Source organism: Falco naumanni, chromosome 9 (assembly GCF_017639655.2).
Source record: "Falco naumanni isolate bFalNau1 chromosome 9, bFalNau1.pat, whole genome shotgun sequence".
NCBI lineage: Eukaryota > Metazoa > Chordata > Aves > Falconiformes > Falconidae > Falco > Falco naumanni.
Genome location: NC_054062.1, coordinates 10,290,457 through 10,312,036, shown reverse-complemented (window position 1 = coordinate 10,312,036; position 21,580 = coordinate 10,290,457). Strand labels below are relative to the sequence as shown.

Sequence of the window (21,580 nt, the reverse complement as noted above, 5' to 3'; positions counted from 1 at the left end):
TATTTCTGACCTTAGCCTCCAAGCTCTCAGTGTTTGGTGTACTAAAATACTGGGCTTTGCTGAAGATCAGTCAGTTTTCTGTTCACAGCAGCCATCAAAGGAAAAGAAGAAGAAAGCTCGTTTAATAAAAATCCTTTTTGTAGAACACCTTGAAAAGCATTTGTGATAAACAGAACTTAGAGCAAGACATTTATGTCCAAGGAGCTGACAGAGGCAGAAGTATCAGGAACACTAAGCCTTCAAGATCAGGAACTCAAAATGTTCTCAAACTTAGAGCTTTGATAACAATCGATTGCCCATGGAGTTTTAGAGAAGAAAGACCTGAAGCCAAAGCCACATTTGGCTCAGATATGAAACTGTGAATGGAGTACCTGTGAATAGTTTCTGTGAGCAAACTGAACACCTGCCACTGACCCCTGTTCCTTCATTATACCCATAATTAAGTAGAAGCAGAGATACCATGAAGAAAGGCACAGACCAAAGTACTGCAGGCAGAAGCAGGTGTTGCTTTTACTGAGAATTTTCCTTCTACCCTCTCCGCCTCCCAAGCACCTTCCACTACATTAGATGGATCACCTGGTAGTAATTGTAATTACTGCCATGATTCCTCATACAGTCACACACATCTCTGAGCTGAACAGATGATCCAAAGAAGAGATGGGCTTTCTGCAGTTTTTTAACTAACGTATACCTGCAGCATGTCCCAGATCTCTGTGGAAAGCTGAGCCAGGAGACTTCAGATATTATCATCATTCTAAAAAAGATTAACAGCTGGGTGAAACCTGTCTTGTTTATCCACTATCAAATAGCAATAATTTAAACACACTGGAGGCATGAGCACGTGAACCTCCTGATATCATGCCTTCCTCTTCTGGTCTGCTTTGCCCTCCCCATCAGCCCCATCAGTTTCACTGTTCTTCAGCTATTCCAGCCCTGGACCTGTCAGAGGGACAGACAGGCAAACATACTGAAACACGTGATGAATGTGTCAAAAGCACCAGGGTGAACTAGAACAGAGGATACCATCACATGAACCATCAAATAAGCTGGCTGTCATTGCTAACAGCTGAAAGTCCTATACATTTTTCTGCATGCTACAGCAGATTGTCTCCATCTGGAGTCCCAATAGAAAGCAGTCCCCTACTTTCCTTAGAGACTTGCATAGAAAATGCAAATTCCGTTCACTTTGTATCGAAAATGCACCACAGCAGAGCTTTCCTGAGGGAGTGGCTATCTCTTTCTTTGTACCCCAGGAAGCAAAACCAATTTTCCAAACTAGGTCTCAGCCGCAACAGCCCCTGCCTGTGACTGCGATGCAGCTGTGCAAGCTGTAACCCCAGCCCGACTTGCACTGCAGGGCCGCGGGCGGCTGCGCTGCGCACTTACAGAAGGCCGGCGGGCAGCGTTCCTGCAGCAATGCGCATCAGAGGGGCGTGCATGGATAGGTGGCATTGCCCCCTCACGGGGGTGAGAGTGGGAAGTGGCAGTATATAAATAGATGCTTTTAAACACAACCTCTTCTTTATTCAAAGAGATTGACTGTTATAAACTGGAGTGGGCTGAAGGAGGTTCTTTGACTCACAGAAAACGCTGACAGCTTTTGGCAGGGGAGGCATACTGGCAGCAGATGGCAGCACCTGCAGCTCACGGGTGCTCCGGCATCAGCTCCACATCAGGGATTTATCGTCCAGGACTGATGCAGTACCAACAGTGAATGATTCCAGATGGGGAGAGGGGGTTGCGTGCCAGCAGAGATCTCCTCCTCCCTGGTAAGTGTCTAACAACTGCCTGATCCTCAGCAAGTTCCCAGTCCAAAAGCATGCTGATAATCTGCTGAAGAGACACACCTTGGAAAAGCTCAGCTTCCAGGTATCACTGCTCCTCCAGCTAGGGCCACAGGCTCTGTGAGGATCTTGGCAAAGGGTCTGGAGGCTGTAGAGAGCAAGAAGTTGCCAAGAGGATGTCCGGGAAACACACATGTAGCAAAACAAACCATTGCCAGTTCCTGTGAATTAACCCCAATACTCATGAATTTATGGTAACCTCCAGCTAAGGATATCTGATCTATTAGTATCTTAGCTAGAGAGAGCACAAAGCACTGCAGATCAGTATTTGAGAACACTCAGCTCTTTCCTTCGTGCAGACTTGCAGATTTTGGAACCTAACACTACATCAAATCTAAAAAAATCTAGAACTTTATCCTGATTTCTGCATTCCTCAAAGTTCCCTCACCCCTACAGTCTCCTGTTGCTTAATCTTCCAGTGGGATCAAAACTGTCAAGGAAAATATTTCTTTTGCTGTGTTCTAGCACTTCCTTCGCTCTGTCCAGAGTGGCAGCCAGGGCGCTGGAGCAGCAGGCAGCAGCTCCAGACTCTGGACCAAGCCTTACCACCAACCTACTGCATGACCGGCTGCACAACTGGCTTTCTGCATCTCTTACAAAAACATGTTGAAAAGAAAAGAGAAAATTCTGATGCAGATTTGGAAATGCTTTTAAGATCTACCGATAAGAAGAGCTCAACCAGGGCTTAGTATTATGATCCTCCTAGCAGGCAGAGCTCCTAGAGACAAAATGTGACAAACACAAAATACTCAGGGAGAGATCAACAGCAAGAAGATTTCAGTTGTTTCAAATCCAATTTCTTACAAACATGACAGTTGATTTCCATTTTCATCAAATCTGCCTGTATATTCCTCGTGTTCATGACAAATTATGCCATTAAGTTCATACTGGGTTACCTAAATGAATCTAACACACTTCTTTTGTCACAGTAACTAAAATGACAGTAAAATATTTCTGTTTTGAACAGTACACAAATAAAGGGGGAAAGGGAAGTGTTACACTCTTGTGAGTTTACAAACACTCCTCCCTGACAGGCAAAACAAAAAAAATATCATGGAAACAAAACCACTGTCTGCTTAAGGAACTGATTTAACTTCCTATTGTTTTCTCAGTGATGATTCAAAATCCTTTAAAAAATACTGAATACCACGAAAAGAAGAAAGAGGACATTGCACTAAGCTCAATCTTGTAGTGTGAGTCTAAAATCTGCTTTGTAAATCAGAATTAACTCCATTCTCACTGGATACAAGCCTGGATTTGCACAAACACCTGATGCAGTGTTGCAGTTGTGCATTTTATTATGGCTTTTTATTCACAAAATAACAACAAAAAAAATCTTTTCAGTTAATGGCTTTGATTAAGCTCAAGACATTATAAATATGACTGGTTTGTCACACTAGAGGTCAAACAAAACCCTCTTCCCTCCTTTCTGAAAAGACGTTCAACAGCAAAATGACTCAAAGACTCTCGCTTCTTTGACTGCTTTAAAGATAGGCATAAGCATCAATAAACATTTATTTCACACTAGAAGAGAAAGCCAGAATAGCTTACTTTAAAAATGCAACTGGGTCAGTAGCTGCCTCAAGTAGAATAAATGGGCTGCATGAGTGAGTATGCCCTAAAGAAGCATTACTCTGTGGACCTAACTCCTGCTGATGAGGACAAATAGGCCCTTTTAGAGCAAGATTTTTAGAAGTGCAAAGTGATTTGGGAATACAACTCCCATAGGTTTCTGCAGTGCCTTGGGAGCGCAATCTTTAGCCTCTTTTGAAAATCCTACCCCTAAACTGTACTCAGCTTTGTAATTTCAAACCCCCTGGTGATACTTGGCTCGTGAAGAACAAGAAGTTTTAGCAATACATCTTTGCATATAGATATCATCCCTTAATCAAGCATTTTCAAACTGCTACAATCACCAATTAGCCCTCCAAACATCTCAAAAAAGTAGTTACCTTAATTATACAAATTGAAAAAAACTGAACCATGGATAACTGAAAAAACTGGGTTAGTTACAGTTACACAAGGTGTTAAAGCCACTGTAAGGAAAGCCCCCAAGCCTGACTCCCCCAGCCAAGCTCTTAGAATTAACCAGCTCTCCCTCCCCATGCATGACTGCAGCACTACACAAGCAACTGACCTTCTGCAAAGCTCCATACATGCTTCACAGGGAGCAGGTACACTTACAAATATTCAACTGGTCATTCTTATCCGCCATAACGAAGCTACCTGTAAGCAACAGCACCTGTCTTTGCACTGTCAATTAAAGAGAACTGTTGTTGCAATTACCCCTACTAAGCGGCCTGTTCCGGCTCCGGGATCTGCTTCGCTGTCTCTGAAGTCGTGACCTCCGGAGCAGTCGATAGTAGTAAGACGGTCTCCCAGAACTTTTCCTGCTGTTCATTGACATTTTTGTATCTATTTTACACATACACACATGCAGGCACAGGTTCACTCTCCCCTCTGGCACAGTAGCAAGAGTTCCAGCGTTTAATTAACTGGAGGTTGGTTCTTTGGAGTGGAAAGGGAGAGGGGGGAAGAGGAACTCTTCACTTTATACATTTAAAAAGAAAAACAACAAGAAGAAAACATAAAAAAGAGAGAGAGAGGAAAAAAAAGAACGCAGCACCAGAGTACATCTCAGCTGAGGGAGGACTTGCAGCAAGCAAGATAAACTGTACTAACAATTCCTGCCCCAAAAAAGATAAGCCTGCTGGAGTTGGAATAGGAAGCCAGAGTTGGCCTGGGCTCTTGAAACGTGAAGAATAGGCTGGAAGAAATCCTGGACTGGATCCTCTATGCCAGACAGCAACATCTGATCAAACTGTACTGGAAAAAAATCAACATCTTGCTGCCTGAAAGCGGCTGGGTAGCCTTAGGGTGCCAGCTAGTTTCTACCTGCCCCGGCCATCAGATCATTTCGGAGATGAAGTTTCAGGCGGCTCAGTCTGCAGCAGGAGGTATCCACGAAACACTGGGTTGGGGAAGGGTATAATGATTTCCTGGCCACGGGACACATGTTAATAATCATCATGGAGCAAAAGCCCCGGAAAATAAAGTGAAACTTGAGAGGGGGAAAACTTTAATTAGAAGTTGAATGAACAGAGCCCCAGACTCCCCTGGAGGCCCATTTCCTTTCAACATTCAAACTGAGTTATAGCGCATCCCACAAATTAGAGAAAGAGCCTATTTACCATTTGGGTTCTGATGGCAGTGAAGATTCCGCCTCCGGCTCATATTGCTCAATAAAATTACATTTCAATGGACAGAATTAACACTTTAAGCCACGGAGGAAAAGGAAAAGAAGGGAAAAGAATAAATAGACTAACCAGATGAAAAATTTCACTCCACATTTATGGTTTAAAAAGGTCAGAAGTGAACTGTCCAGAATCTTTCATCTAAGCTCCTTCCCTTCCTGGCACAGAAAATGCTCTGAAGGAAGAGCGATAGACAACATTACAGAAAACCAGAATGGTGGCCAAGAACTTAACGCGCTGCCACTTCTTCTCACAAGCTGGCAGATAGATAACAGAAGAACCTCATCAGAGTGGGATGAACTGCAAAATGCCTTTTGCACAATACTTCTCTGTATTGTGTTCTAGTTTTGTCATTTTTCCCAGACATTTGTGCAAATTTATCTTTGTGGTGCCTAGTGAAGCTGCAGAACTAGGCAGGCTTGGCTGAGGACAACCTATGTTCCCCAGTTAGGAGGAGCTTCTTCAGAAGTTTGAAGGGTTCCCCAGATTATACTCTTGCACCTTCAGTAACAAGAGGAAGGGGAGTATCAGACTTCAGTACCCTCACCACAACAGAAGTCCCTACCACCAACCATCCACTTTTATTTTAGGATTTTATAAACTCGTGCAGTCAGTGAAAACAGCAGAATTCTACAAAACCTGTATTTTCTTCTTTACATATTGAGCGGTAAACCTGTGATGTTGATCAGCTGAGAAAGGCCCTTCCAGGAGGAAAAAAACAAGTCTCGATCTTCAGGGAAGTCCATGCCTGGTTTTGAGGCCAGACATAAGGAATTCAGCGCCAGCTTTTAGGCAGTGCAGGAATGAGCCAATCAAGGGGGCAACGGCAAGTTCAGGTCAAGGAGGCAGATCCCAGCTGGACAGCAGAGGCTCCTGGCTCTGGGAGGGGGATGCTGCACAGGGACATTCCTCTGCCGCTCCCACTCCAGCTACCAACTCTCACACCACATCCCGGCAAAAAGCAAAAAGCTTCCGTTACTAAACATCTCCCCTATTCTTGTTATCCAAAATATTTTTTTTTCATATTTCGGTCGATTAGAATAACAAGCAAAAAAAAAAAAAAACAACCCAAACAAAACAGGAACAACTGTAACCAGTTTCCAGATGCCCACAGACTCAGCCTGTGTGGTTAATTCAAGTCACAAATGTAGCTGAGAACATCTAGAAGACAGTGATGGGCAGATCTGAAAATACTAAAAGTTAAAAGATTTGCTATCAACAAGAAGCCAAATATTCAGGTGGCTCTCTGCAATTTTGTGACTTCATAACTGAGCTGGTACCTCTGAAGAGAATCTTTTATGATTATGCTTTTATACTAGAAATGTCTTTAAAGCAGCCCATCCAATTTATTTTCCGTTTTGACATTCCCAACAGCAAAAAATGGCACTGATGGAAATGAAAGTTTAAACAAAACCATTTTAAAAGCTCACACAAATTCAGACAGTCCAAAAGGGGAAGGTTCACCTGTGTTGGTTTTGCTTAATTGGAGCCAGGTGACTCATCCTCAAACCACCTGGGATGCAGCAAAAGGCAGGCGCTGCTGATCTCCCAAACCTCTTCGAGCAGGTGGAAATGATCAGGAGACACAGGAAGACGGGCCTGCAGTCACCATGCATTCACCTGTGTTTATTTAAGCATCTGTTCCATGTTTAGGGATTTTTATTTTTAATCAAGCTAGTACCTTCAGAAACATTCATATAGGTGACCATAAAACAGAGGAAGTCAATGAGGGACTATAAACTATCATGACAAGAGAAAGCAGTCGTACTGTAAGAGCATAAATGGCCAGGAGTTTGTTCAAGTTTTGCCAGCTTGCCTCTGTCTCTCGCTTCAACGATGTTTTTGAAGGCTTTAAGTTCAGATGCTACATAGCAGCAGGCAACAAAATGAACGACCCATCTGGGAGGGAATGTGACTGGTCTGGACCTCTCCAATTAATCCAGCGCTGCCTCCCACACCCACACCCCCCTTTTTTTTTTCTTTTTCTTTTTTCTTTTTGAAAGCCACATCCTGATACAAATGCTCTTTTGTGTACAGCAGAACCTATCACTTGCAAACGTTAGATATATTAACTGCTCTGGAGGAAAGCTGACAACATTAAAATCTCTATCTCTAAAATTACACATCACAGTCTGGCTGTTCCCTCCAAAAAGCAGAAGGATGAGTTCAGTCATGGGGCTCTGTTGAATCTCTCAGTAAGAGGAGCAAATGGAGCCAAACATAGCAGTGATTTTTGGGGTGTTAACTCCTCCTCCCCAACACTGAACACAAACCTAACCCATTAAATCAAATATCTACCAAACTGTAACATCTCAGTCAAATATCCAGTTTGATACACTGTAGAGCTTTAGAGGAAAATTAGAGCATCCACCGCTGACCTGGCGTCCCCTGTCATCTGCTTCCATTATCTTGCCATTAAACCTTCTTAAAAATGGATTTATTTCACTTCTTTACCAAAACTAACAGCATGTAAATAAATTTTAAATTAGCATTAAAATAAGTTCTGGGATGGAGAGCTACACAAACATTGGCTTGTTTGCTTTGACATCAAAAGGAGTAGGCTGTTGCCTGAGGCTTTGCTCAGCTGTAGCAGGGCTGCTGGGTCTGGGGAGGGACAGAAGCCATGCCTCCCCAATGGCTAACACTTGCCTTTTTTATCATTTGTTTATTGCTTTGTGCTGGGAGAATAATGACTGTACTTCAGAATGCACATTCCCAAGACAGCCCCTACCATTAAACCTCTTGCTTTCCCAAAGGGCTTTAGAGGGAAACAATCATTCCTCTTAACTCCTGATTTTACAGCAAGGAACTTGAATTCCTTATACTGAAAGTGAAAGTTTCCGTGCTTTATCAGGGGGGCCCAGCCCAGCCCAGCCCCAAAAACTTTATTTATACAGGTATGAGGACTGATTTGTCCACACACATAATTAACAGCCTCTGGATTTAGGCTGCCTTTTGGAAGACAGCAGCTTTAGTAATTTCATTTCAGTTTCCCTTTTTTTTTCCCCCACAAAGAACTGAATTGAGGCTTTCAAAAGTCAAAACATACAAATAAGAAAAGGTTTTGCCTTGGCCAGTAGAGAGAGGAGTGGTGGGTATCAGCTTAATTTCTAATTTGCATTAGGTCAATGAACTGCAGACAGATCATTGAGAAGTTGAAAAAAATCAGACTGCAACTCAGATTTTACTGTCACATGTGACTACGCTACCTCTGAAGAATGATTATATTCCTTTCACAATCTGAGGCATAAGGAATCAGGGAATAATCTCTACAAAATATCCATCTTTTAAAACGTTAGAGAAATATAACAGCGTTCTTGTCAATGATCCTAGACACTCTCAAGATGTGCCTGCTTGAATTTGCTTAGAAGTCCATTGTGGTCTTTGGTTCAGCATATTATGAAGCTGGAAGATTTCCAGGCTTATTGCCTCAAGGCTACCAGGGATACCTCAGCTCCTATGCAGAGCCAGAGAGGAAGGTCATTTCCTTTGTGTAAGGATAACTTAACTTTCAATTCAGCTGTACCCATACCAAAATCTCCAGTGACATATTTGTTTGAAGACCTAAAAAGTTTCATGCACACAATTAAAAGTAAACTGCTTCTTTTTAAGAGTTTAATGTAAAACAATGATTATTTCAAGCCTACACATTGGCAAATTAATTTCCTTACCACCTTAGGTGGAATGTAACAGCTTTTTGACAGCCTTGCAACAAAATGGTATGCAGATTCTGGATCAAAATGAGAAATAAACATTCGCATTAAATTAAGCAGAGAATTCATTGCTTTCTATTTATTGAATGGTGTCATGGCTACCAAGACACTATGGAATACTCTTGCTGTCTGTGTGGTGATGAAATCCAAATGTAAATGGAAAGTAGTCATTACACATATTCTAGACATTTAATCATATTAATGAGTAGAAAAAACAGTGCCATGTAAAAAAGGCAAGAGGAAAAATGTGTGTCTGAATAACTTAATATTAAATAAGCATTCAGGAGGTCTTACGGAAGTTAAATCAGTGCATGAATTCTTTTAGCATTAGTGTTCCAAACACACAGGACTATTACTATTGTTTACTGTCATTATGTTTATTATAGATTTACTGTGGTGGTGCCCAGAGATGCAAAAAAGATCAATGTTACATTGTTTTGGGATGTGCATACACCACCAACTAAGAGATGACTCTGTGTCCACAGTACTTATGATCTAACTAAACGCACAGAGTATTGTACACATCACAGGCATAATAATCACCATGCCCATTTCATGAATGGAGCAGTAAAGCCCCGAGTGATTTACACAAGGTCACGTGGGAAGGCTGGGGCAGAGCTAGGCATTTACCCCAGATCCCTTAGTCCTTGCCCAAAGAATTAATAGAGCTTCCTTGCTCTCTCAAGACAATCCCCTTGTGATGAATAAGTATTAAGCATAATAGTATCTTTTTCCCCCTACAGTGTCTTTCATCCAACTCAGCACAGATGCCTTTGCAAATACTTGTTCAGCTTTTTAATGTACTTAAAACATACAAACTTCCTCTTTTCACTCGGGTAAAAAAGAAAAATCAAAGGAATGTGTCCAATGTTAAGCAGGAAAGTCAGTTATTTGCTTCTAATAAAATATGTTCTGATTTTAAGAACTAGTCATAACATATTATTAAAAAAGTGAATAAATGAGTGTGTCAACACACACAAAAGTGGAAGCTAGAGAAATAAACATAATGCCTAGGAATTCTACCTCTAATTCCCAACTAGTCCATCAACAAGCTGAGGTTTAGACCACATTTGATTTCTGCATACAGCAGGCAACTTCTTGACAGTGGGAACGCAATACGACATACCAGCTCCAAATCAGTGTGGAACAGGCAAACAGGAGGTTGACAAACATGTTATTCATTGTGCTGGAAGGACGCGTAGTGCTTTGTGAAAAACACACGAAGTGATTCACATAGGAAGGGCTGCTGAGTCCTGGGCAGGTTACAGTAACACCACCGAGAGTCAGCATGTCTGAGAACCCAATTGGAGACGTTTCCTGTGCCACGCAATGAACTCTGTCCTGCAAGGGAACAGGGAAGAAAGACACAGACTGACCTCAAAGTAGAACATGTTTCCTGACTACTTCCCAGTAGAACAATAGTGCTAAGGAACACAAACTTTTTCTAATCAGCTTTCAACTAGCTGGGGGAGACCAAAATAAAATCAGTTAACTTACTCTAAATTTTTTGACATGTATTCCTAACGATAAAGAATACTCAGATAACTTGGTTTATAACCTGGCTGGTAATGACACTAATAAAATTTAGAAAATCAACATCTACCTTAAGATTTGTGCTATGATTTCCATAGGCCTAATGAAGTAATTAAGCGCATGGAGTCCAACACAGATTGAAGAAGAACCTTTTATCGGAATCAAACATACTGAGCCTCAAAACAGCCTACTGCTTTCAACAACCCAGGAGGAAAAAACCCCTGAGAGTAAAGTCTCAATTGTATAGCAAAAATTCCCACACCAAAAAGAATAAATCTTGTACAAAACCCCACATCAAACAAAGCTCCTCATACATAAATGGGAACTGCACAACACTTCCTAGCACCATGCATCTTCCATGAGTAGCTGCTAGAAGGAAATATTTGTTTAAGCCTGATTATTCTTTACAAAAAGCCTTATTGCTGAAATAAAATGTTAACAATGATTCATTGAGTGATTAGCAGAGTAACTTCAGCTCTGGGTTTTCTCCCATTTCCTTCTCCAAGACAAAATTAAAGCAGTTCTCTACTATGACCTCTGTAAGCTGACCCATGGGGCTTTCTGTGAACTCAAAACCAACTTGAATGTATTCATTGAAACCCTTTTACTCGTTGTCTGAGTACAGTTGAGCTAACACTGCTATTTACAAGGGTCACCTAGCCAGCCAGACTAAAACAAACACATTTCCTTTTTGCAGAAGGATCCTGCCATAAAGAATTCCCTCTGACTGACGACACTGCTGCTAGTTCTCACTTGTGTGACAGGAGCTATGCAACAGACACCAAACGGACCCTGTGCACTACTGCTCCAGGCTCAAGAGATTTTTGTCAACAGGAGAATGAAGAAAGTTGTCTGGATTGTGCAGAGATGATTCACTTCAGTCTTGTAATACAACTGTTTGGAATTTTATTTACAGTAAGACACAATGGTGGGAATTTTTCCCCAGATTTGTGCTAATACTAACCATAACATTTACCACACACTGGTGCAATTTCTCTCCTTGTGCATTTTTTTATTATAAGTTATTTTTAAAATAGCCTTTTTGTTCAAATGAAATATTCAGAAAAAAACCTGGTTTTTCAGTTTTTCTATCGTTTCATTAGTTACTACTACTACTCTTCTCATGTAGCAAAAATGGGAAAATTGGCTTATTTACTGTTAAAAAAAATGAACTGAAAGATATTCAAGATCCTGCAAATCTCATATTGAAAATTTGAGGGGAAAAAATGAAGCATATTACAGAAACATCACAGCATAGGAAAGCTGTTGATTATTTTATTTAAAAAATAAAATGTCCTTATCTTGGTTTTTTTAACCACCTGTTTACAGCTCATCTGTCTTGCTTTTCAGAAGCATGTTTGCTCTGTGAGCTGCCTTGTCTCAAATTTTTCACTGTTGTGCAGGTGTGTAAGACTTTCTGTGAGTGATGAGGACTCAGTATGTGTTCAATGGGTAAGATTAAAAAGGTGGTTGGAGGATAACTACCCAAAAATTCAATGTTTTCTAGGACAGCTTTGAAGTAAAACTTGTGGAAGACAGCAAGGCTCCCAGACAGTGTAAAGGTACTCCACACTTCCCAGAGATCAAACCAACCACAGCATCCCAGAGTTTGCACCTTCCAGATTTCCACTCTTTCTGAGGACACTTACCCATCCTACCCAGGTGCAGTATCTGTTATTATTTATGGTAAATAGCAGGGACATGCAACTTGTTTGTCACAGGAATCTTAGAACAGAACTGCAAAATAGCTCAGGTGGGAAGGGACCAAAAGATCACCTGGTCCAACCTTCTGTGGGAAAGGGAACCTAGATGATGAATTTTTATGATCAAAGAAGACTTAAACATTGCAATAGGTAATGCAGAAGACAAGCCATCAAAGAGAAGTATTGCCAGTCAAGTCTTCCAGAAAGTAGGAGTTACCAGACTACTCTGTGCCATTGAGGAAGAAAGTACTGAAATTCAGAAATAGAGGGAAATCTAACATATAATGAACAGCTTGCACATCGCACTCTGATATTCAGTTATTATTACTAGTTACCAATATTAATACAAATCACACGTTCACATGCTGCTCCCTACCTATGCAGACATGTATTAGATGCTCATCTTTACTTTCTTATCTGCAAATTTAAATTTAAACCTCATCATCTTTATGTCATTAATTTAATTATTAGATGTAATAATATATTATTGCAATAAACTATGTATTCTGCATTAACCTTGATCAAAATATTCATACAACAAAGTAAATTAAATTCTAAAAATATTTTTACTTTGTATTTCAGTAGCAAACTTGCTGTTGTGTTGCTGCAGGGAACAAGTTGATAAAGGTCTGGCACCACGGGCTTCCTATGCCAAATTTATTAGTTACTATTAGAAGTCTCAGCTATTTATTGTGTGTTCTAATATAATGGCTTTCCAATGTGGTGTACTAAAAGGTCAGAAAAAAAGATCAGCCTTTCTAAAAGCTGCTGCAGGGCATCACTATCCTTGCTTGCATGGAAGTCTAGTCTGTTTTAACTCAAGGTGAGGAGAAGAAAAGGGTTTTACAGGCATTAAGAGTAGCCCAGTAACTCACATTGTGCACAAACAACATGTACCTAATCTGAGGAATCCAGTTTGCTCCAAGGGAAACAGACACTTTTATGCTCACCCCCTGATGTGCAGCTGGTTCCAAAGTGCAATATAAGGACACATGAGATTTACACAGCAATATGAATCAACACTTGGGGTGTTTAATCTCATGGTAACATCGCATTGAAAACAGCATCTATGTTGACAAATGAAATGAAAGATGAACTTGATTACACATGCTATGTAAAACTTACTTCCTGATTAATTAATAGATTAGACACTTCCAATTCATGTTTAAATGCCTGATAATGATCTTACACTCATATAACAAATCACTGATTTATATGCACACAATCCAAACTTCATTTTTCATGTGACAGATTATTTTCTTTCTTTCCTTGCCACATAATTTGCAAACTACGCTACAAATATAGTTGCGTGTTTTACTTGCTTTTTGGCATCAAATTACTCTTCCAAGGAATACTTTGGCAAATATGTTCTTCAGCCATCTTCCTTATCAGGCTCACGTGACAGTGCATCACAGAAAATATCACCTATTTTAAAAGAATACTCTGTTAACAAGTTTAAAAATGAAAATGCAGCTATTGTTTTTAAAGACCAGTATATACCAACTGGAAATCCTGCAATCAATTTTTAAATACCATTGTGAGGGTGGTTTATTTTAATTTATGTTCTTCCTTCTGGCACAACAACACAGTACTTGTCTCAGGGAAGTTATTGCCCAAGTTTAGCTCATTGCAAAAAGTGAAGACCCTTCTTAAAGTAACAGAAATATGAAAAAAAAAAATCTAAGAGCAATACCAGGGACAGGATGTTTTTAAGTGTGAGTGAAAACAACTAACATCTCCAGTCCCCAAGCTCCACCAAGTCACAATCTACCCTTGCAAATTATCACACCATAAGGTCTTTACCTCAATGACCTCACAAGCCCAGTGCAGAGAACTGGCTGGTATGATAAATGACACTCCAAATAAATATATTAGAAAACATCTAGCAAGGCACACAGTTATTCCTGCCAAATGATGACATAATACTCTTCTATTGCAGTATCAGTTCAAACAGATTTTTTTCTGCTTATCGCCCTAGTTATTCATACAGATCTTCCACTCTCAAGAGTAACTCTCTAGTCTATATATACCCATTCCACTAAGACACCCATTATATTTTTAGATGGAAAAAGCTACAGCAAAAACTCCTCCTACTGAATTTATATCCTTTATTCTTCTAATATACTCTCTTTTACTGCGTTAACAAGTCTAACCTTTTCCTTCGAGTACCTGCAAAGGGCTATGCAATGACAGCTTGTCTTCATGGTCCTAGTACATCCATGTGGCAGCAGTCTTAGATGATCTGGTTTGCAGGGTTTGTACAACTCATCAGACAAAATAAAAAGGCAGCAAAGCTTTCTGATGCCTGTTTGGTGTTTTATTTAAAATAGCTGGGTGGTCTCAAAACAGTCTTCATAGAAGACACAAATAATAGCTCCTAATTGACAGAGCACATGTTTGCTCATGAACGGCAATGCAGGAATCATCATTCCATTTGCTTATTGTCTACCCTAAAGAACAGCTTTGCTCTTGACCTCTGTGCTGAACCTCACAACAGGTACTACTGAAGGAAACATGTAACTCTTTAAAAGGAGAGCTAACACCCAAAACAGAGCAAAGAGCTGATCAATACTTGCGATTGTTCATTAAAGCACTCCACGTACATTCATTAGTTTTTCACTACAGAGAAGAAAATGCACACCAGCTACAACATTTCAAAACAAATTCTACACAGAATGAGAAGTTCAGTGTGACTTTGATAAGTAACATAGCTGAGTCTGTAACACCTAAACAATGATGGAAAGATATATATATATACACCACAGCAGAAAGAGACCAGTCAGACTGTCCACTGCAACACAGCCTCCCACCTAGCCCCTGCAGGATGCTGCTCCATAGCTGAAACTACGTAGTCAGTCTTTGCTAATCTCAGTCTAACTCAAAACTCTACTTATCTTTTTTCTTTCTAAATCATCCCCAGGACAAGACTAGAATCTCTTTTGAAATGTAAAGGCTCTGTAATAAAATTTAGAAACAACATATGGTACAAATATCAAGCGTGAACATCTCTTCCCATCTTGTACGTTTTAAAGACTGTGCAAACAGCACTTTTCCCTCGTTTTGATCCTGCAGCCAAAATGAGTCATCTGTGAACAATTATGGCTCTGGCAGGGGTCTGACTGTTTGAGAATGAAAGGAAACACTTTATTATTGAAATGAACAGTATGCCAAGCCAAGAGGCGACTGCAGAGAAATGTTAAGAGTCCTTTGTCCTCCTTTAGCCAGCAAAATTGAAAGCAGTGGATGCAGCACTCTCCTCTCAGACTCCTGATAACACCTTATTTCAGTACAGGCAATCTAAAAGCATAAGGAAATGTGAGCTGTGGAGATGAGCAAGTATGTATATGGCAGGAAAGGAAACACAGAGTGCCTTAAAGCAGGAGGCCTGGCTTGAGAAAGTGTTGGTTATTCCTGGCTTAGTTCTCTGAGAGGACTTGTGAACATATTAAAGGAACATAGAATCAGAGGCCACGGAGCTGAAATCTGAAACTATTAAAGGACATTTGTTGGGACCTTGGTACTGGCTGAGTTTAGCAGGCTCTTCTGAGAGGGGATGAAAGGAATTCCACTTGAGAAAAAAAAAGCAACATAACAATTTAGTAGAGACACTGATCTTCCAAAGTGCAGCCCATTTTCAGCATTAATACTACTGTATCTGGTTTTGACACCTACTGTCAGGAGGGTATAGGTAAGACCTCTCTGAATTTGTAAGGGCAACTTCCATGATGTAGGTGCTCACTAAGAGGTGGACAGGACAGGTAACTGGGTAGGTTATTGGTCTGAGGCACTTGGCAAATGATACAAGCAGGAGATGATTTTAAAATTGGACTACAAACTACATATGAGCAAGTAATTTCCAATGCATTCTTGTCTTTTCTTCCTTGAGCAGCTTGCAGAGGGAGGAGGAACAATATGTTAATCATCACCCAGAGCCTATAGACTATTTAAAGACTGTTAAGGTTGATAGAATGACAAGGGGGAGCAGTGCACACAGAATTGCTAATGGAAGGTGTAGGGCAGGAGATCAGGGAAGAATCTGGGAACCATACATTTCGTATTCTGAAATTCATTTCCATCCCCCAATGAAAGAGATGTTTGAGGAAGATATTCATATTCTGATAGCAGGACCTCTCAGGTCAGGACACTAGCTGAAAAATACCCCTTACTGTTCCTGAAACTCTGAGCTTTTGAAACCTCTAGAACAGATTATACCACCATTACCACAGCTCAGGCAGCACTGATCCCCAAAACTAAGTAGTCTGGCAGCGCTGGTGCCTAGGCTAAGATAGCATGCTTTATGCCATGTTGAGAAAGCTGTTGAGCCTTTCTGTAATACTGTAAAACCAGTATTAGGGAATTCTTGCTAACCAAGGCTAAAATACAAAACCCCTATGATCCTAAGCAGAGTAGAGAACATTTACAGGCATTGTATTTGTCTTGATGGTTGAGACAGTAATCAGCCTTAGAAAAGGCCAGATTCTCCTTTCTTCAGAGGGTCTCGCATAGATCAGGAGCCCCACACTTACTGTATTAGGCTAAATGCAGCAGGCTCTAAAACTCCTTAAACTCAGGGATTTCAAAGGGTCCTGTTTAGCTCATTATATGCACTTTTGCTCCTAACAGAATTCACTAGGGTCAGATGTACAGATTTCCTCCTGGTCTACATCTAAACAAGACAGTCTGGCAAACACTGACAAATCTGAAGTGGTAAAATACTTAGCAGCAATGCTGAAAACAGACATCAGGAATAGGAATTTCCCAAAATGCTCATTCTTTGCAATGCCGTGAAGTAGCCTATGGTTACCTTTACACAGTATGTGGTAATACTACACGGAAGGCATCTTGTTACAGTCAGAGTCATCTGGAATCTAATCTTGGCAGCCAGTGGAGCGCTCTTTTGTTCAGGTCATGTCACTCATAAACTTCATACCATAACACACACAGCTGTGTACAAATCAACATAATACAGGGTATTGTGAAGCTTTTGCCAACGTTGCCTATGCTTTACTTTGCATACATTAAGGCTACACCTCTTCAATTTGTCTCAAGTTTGCTGAACATTCCTAAGTAACAAATAAGCCCTCAGAGTCCATCAATACTTTGACTATTCCAACAGAAACTAGATAGTTTCACATTAAGTCATGTAAGACAAAAACAACTTCAACGGTCTCAGGCTGTGCTGAGCACACAGGACAAACATTTGTTTGCACACCAAGCACAGAGGAACACGGAAGAAGTGAGGAAGCCTCTTCAGCTGAAAACGCCAGGAACACTGAGTGCCATGTCAGCACTTTTAACTCTAATGGAATACTGTTATGTTCTGAAGACAGACCTGCATTCAAGCACATCTTAGAGGGAAGTTTTCTCTGTCACATCATATTCTTTCATAACAAGGTAACATCCCTGAGAAGTGTCTAACGTACAATCTTTAACCTGGTCAAAGCTGCCATTTCAGGTAAATTCCTTCATTACCACCGTGCCTCTATCCCGGCAAATGAACATTCTTATTTTCCTGGAAGAAGCTCTCCGCGGTGTTGCCGCAAATCTGAAGCCCCTGGTGCAGGCAGGGGAAAGCAGCGGCGCGGCTGCCCAGGGGCCGGGGCGGGGCAGGGGCCGGGGCCGGGGCAATGGCGGGGCAGAGGCCGGGGCAATGGCGGGGCAGAGGCCGGGCCGGGGCAGGGCCAGGGGCCGGGGCCGGGGCCGGGGCCGTGCGCACGGCTCTGCTGCCCCCCGCAGGCCGGCGGGGGCCGCTCGGCTGCCCGGGCCGCGCTCTCCGCCGCGGGACACGGGGCTGTACCCGGAAACAAACCGCCCGCGCCGGGGACACAGGTCCCCGTAGCCCACGGTGACCAAACGCGCGTGTGGTTACGTTTCCTCCAATGACTGTTTTCCTTTCAACAAATCCTTTTTGCGCAGCTCAGAGAACTCTTTTCCTTGTTTTTTTCCACCCCAGACACTGAAACGCCGTGGACAGGCCTCTCATACTTGTTATTTTAGCTGAATAAACTTTGCCTTTGGCATTAAAAGTAGACTAGGAAAATAAATACAAGGTCATACTCTGCAATTGCTTTGTACAGTCATTTTCAGGCACAGATACTAAAGGACATTAAAAAAAATGCATCCATTTTATTTGGTTGGAAACCCCAGTGAAGTACCCGAGTGTGTTAAGTCACCCAAGGTCTCAATACTTCCAACTTAAAAAAAAACCCAAACCAAACAAGAAAAACCTTTGCTGTTTTGGAATAATATTTAAATGAGACATATGCAAGGCAAAGAAATAACTCAGGTGAGACACAGTATATTTCAGCACTGAAGTCAGTGGCAAAACACCAGATTTAAATACGCGTAGGCCTTACTGTGACTCTTGCTAGTGATAAACCTGAGAGACAGGCAGGTTCATAACTCGTGGTGCTGTATCTGAGGTAAGATTGTCCAGACTTCACATAAAAAAGAAGTAAAACTGGGGGTTTTTTTTGGCTTGCACTGCATTTCCTATCTTGTTCATGAAAACAAGAGTCACTTACATAAGATGCTGAGCAGTCTGAGGTCAAATTAGCAAAACTCTTACGTGCTTAATTTCAATATGATTAAATGAAATTGAAACACTAGTGTTTTCATTAGTACCATCTGTAACAGCATGCAGTCCTAGGCACGCTCAAAATCTTTCCCCCAAATCAGCTCCTGGCCATAACAAAGGTTTTACAGCACTGCCTGGTAACTTTCCCAACCTCCTTTTTTCCATGCCATGCTAAAAAGTGTAAGTGGACTTAGTAATTGCTAATCCAGTTAATGTATTACTTCACTGCATACAGCTGACTTAAACATGCCAGCAACAATCAATTCCGGAGTCCTAGATAGAACCCAATGTCTGAAATACCCCTCTGCTTTAGAAATACATTGGATGCAATTAATAACCCAGTATGAAACACCTCCTGTGCCCAGGGCAGGCCTGTGGCAAGGGGCAGCATGTGTGTGACTCTCGGCTGAGAGCAGAGGACCAGAGATCTGAGGTACGGTGCCCCAGCCTTTCCTGAGTCACAGCAGCACCTGGAGCAGACTTCAGGGTATCTCTTTTCCCTACTACAAAGGGACTGGAGAAGTATTCAAGCTCACCAAGTGTTAAGCGGCTTATTGCTGCAGCGTACTCTGAAAGCCCTGGTTTGAACAAGAATCAAGAAGGACTTGCTCAGTGTTTTGCAACCATGAGACGAAGCAGTTTCCATTTTCTAAGCTATCTCCCAAACCCACTCTGACCTTACGCCCATTCCCAGATAATTTTGCCCTTCTTCAGTGGAAGTGCCACCAAGCTGAATCATACAGAGTGTGGTTTTTTGGCATAGCCTGCCTTATCTCAAGCAATGTTGTCATTCACTCACCCTTGTGAAGTACACTGCCCCACAGGCCCAGCTTTACTCTCTGAATGCGCAGAGCACTTCCAAAATGAGGCAAAGATGACTAAGAAAATCTCACCAAGTTAACAGGAGAAAAGGAGGTGGTGGAAGCTGCTGGCTATCTGCCAAGTTTCTCCACTCCGTTTTTTCATTTTTAGTTTCTGCTCTTTGCTGGAAAGTTTCTACTTATGCTCTGGTTTCCATGGAAACTGCATTTCTTGCCTTTCTTCTCTAGCATTAAATTTTTTATTTGATTTCCCTTCTTCCCAAGACATGACTTTCTTTTCCTTTTGAAAAAAAAAGAAAGAAAGAAATAATTAAGCGTTGTTTTCTCTTTGGTTGGAGATATTTTTAAAGGTGGTGTGAGAGACTTTCTTCCTAGTCTGATGGAGAATCTGTATATAATAGTGTCAGAGAGGTAATCTTCCAAGTAAGAATATCAGGGGATTCCCTTGCAGAAAACCCATTTACCGTAACTATCTTACATGTAACAAGGTTACAGCATGTAAGCATTCCAGATACTGTTGAGCCCAACATTTCTTAAAAATTGGCTGGTTGTTTTTATGAGACCAGACCTGGCCATTTTCTCTAGGACTAAACATTCCATTATTTTAAAAGCATTACTTGTGATTCCTGAGCAGTCTCAGGAGAATACATAATAGTTTAATAATTGTAACTGCACTAGGAATGTGGTCTTCAGTTCCAAATTGTAAATATTTTCACTGACAATCTTCTCATTTGGCTGGGAGTGCTATTAGGGCAGGTGACAAGCTAAGGGACCCTTCCCCTATTAGTGGCTAATCATCTGAAGGCAGTGCCCTGCATATCCTCATGCAAAGTACACAGAGACAAAACCCTCAGAACTCACGGAGCTTAAGCTAATTAATTTGTCTTGCCCTTGCCATGTTGGGACTGAATTATCTGACAACCTGAATTAATGTAAGAAAAAATTCATCAGAACAGCAAATCTGGATTAAATCTAGTAATTTGTTTTTTTCCAAGCTTTAGGTTCATCATAAATAGAAATAGTGTACAAGCTGCAAAGCACTAAAATAATGCAGGTTTTCATCCTATTTCACTATGAAAGATTCTCTCCACATCTAAATTCTCCATCACGTTCGGCCATAAACTGACCCTCCTGTACAGTTGTAGATTACAAGGTTTTTAGTCTTATCTCTGCCTGGTGGGATTTCACAGTAAATTCTTTCAGGACTGAATAATTAAAAGAAGCAAAAACATAGCATTTGGCTCACATGGCAACACAAACAAATCTGTCCATGGGTGCTATCTTGTTTGCAGCACATGTGCACAGATTTACATGTAGGATTGAGGCTTAGTGCTCTGTTTGTTTAGATTTTTCATTATTCAGTACCCCAAGCATAAAGTAAATTATATAAAGACAGAAATGGGAACAACTTTAAGAGTGAGCTGACCTTACGATCATCCTAAATCATTTTATTAGCCCCATTTTGCATGTTTTAGATTTTTACTACTCAGAAGAAATAAGGGAAATGGTAAGAAGTGAGGAGCCCAGTCTTCCATGCTTGGTTCATGCTTCCCTCCTCTTCTTGAACTCCCTTCTCCAATGAATATCTAGGTCAGGAATTCACAAGATCTTATAAAAATCTGGCAATGTTCAGTGTGTTTGGCAGCCAAGCTATTTTAATTGTCAGATATTAAATATATCTGCCAAGATCTGTGTTGCAAGATCCCTTACAACATACACTCTGCATAAACTCCCCATTGACTGCCTTAACTGTGGGCCAGATCCCCCAGTTCAAGTAGAAGTCAGGAGAAAAGTTTTACATATCCAAGTATGGCCTCCCCATTTTCTTCCCTTTGAGCTGGCAGGATTAGGGATTCAAAAAACTGCCTTAGGCATAGCCCCCTAAATTGCAGCCATAACATGTCTTTTATGTGGCTACGGACGGGCTTCATGTCTCCACTGTTTCAATTCCCAGAATAGGGATTGATTTAGACAGACAGCAGCTTACTCAGCTGCTGTGCTGAGGCGAGAACATCCAGGCAGCCCCTTGCTCATCTTCGCTTGATTTAATGATTTGCTGGCCAGACTACAGAGAGCGTCTCAGTAATTCATTCACCAGTGTGGCATGATTTGTTGGTTGCTGTTCCTCATCTGTA

The 21,580-nt window shown here is 41.2% G+C and overlaps 1 protein-coding gene across 5 annotated transcripts in view; it reads right to left on the bottom strand.

Moving 5' to 3' along the window:
* Window positions 1–21,580, bottom strand: part of LOC121093449 (DAB2 interacting protein) — a 210,557-nt gene that overhangs the window by 162,951 nt on the left and 26,026 nt on the right. For 2 of the 5 annotated variants that reach the window (XM_040605741.1, XM_040605742.1), the window contains exon 1: window positions 4,131–4,466. The exons of 1 other annotated variant lie outside the window; for it this stretch is intronic. In XM_040605741.1, the coding sequence (XP_040461675.1) occupies window positions 4,131–4,272 (142 nt within the window). In that variant the 5' untranslated portion in view covers window positions 4,273–4,466. Of the gene's footprint in view, window positions 1–4,130; window positions 4,471–21,580 lie in introns of those variants that run through there. 2 more of the 5 variants (XM_040605744.1, XM_040605745.1) reach the window with 2 other exon arrangements.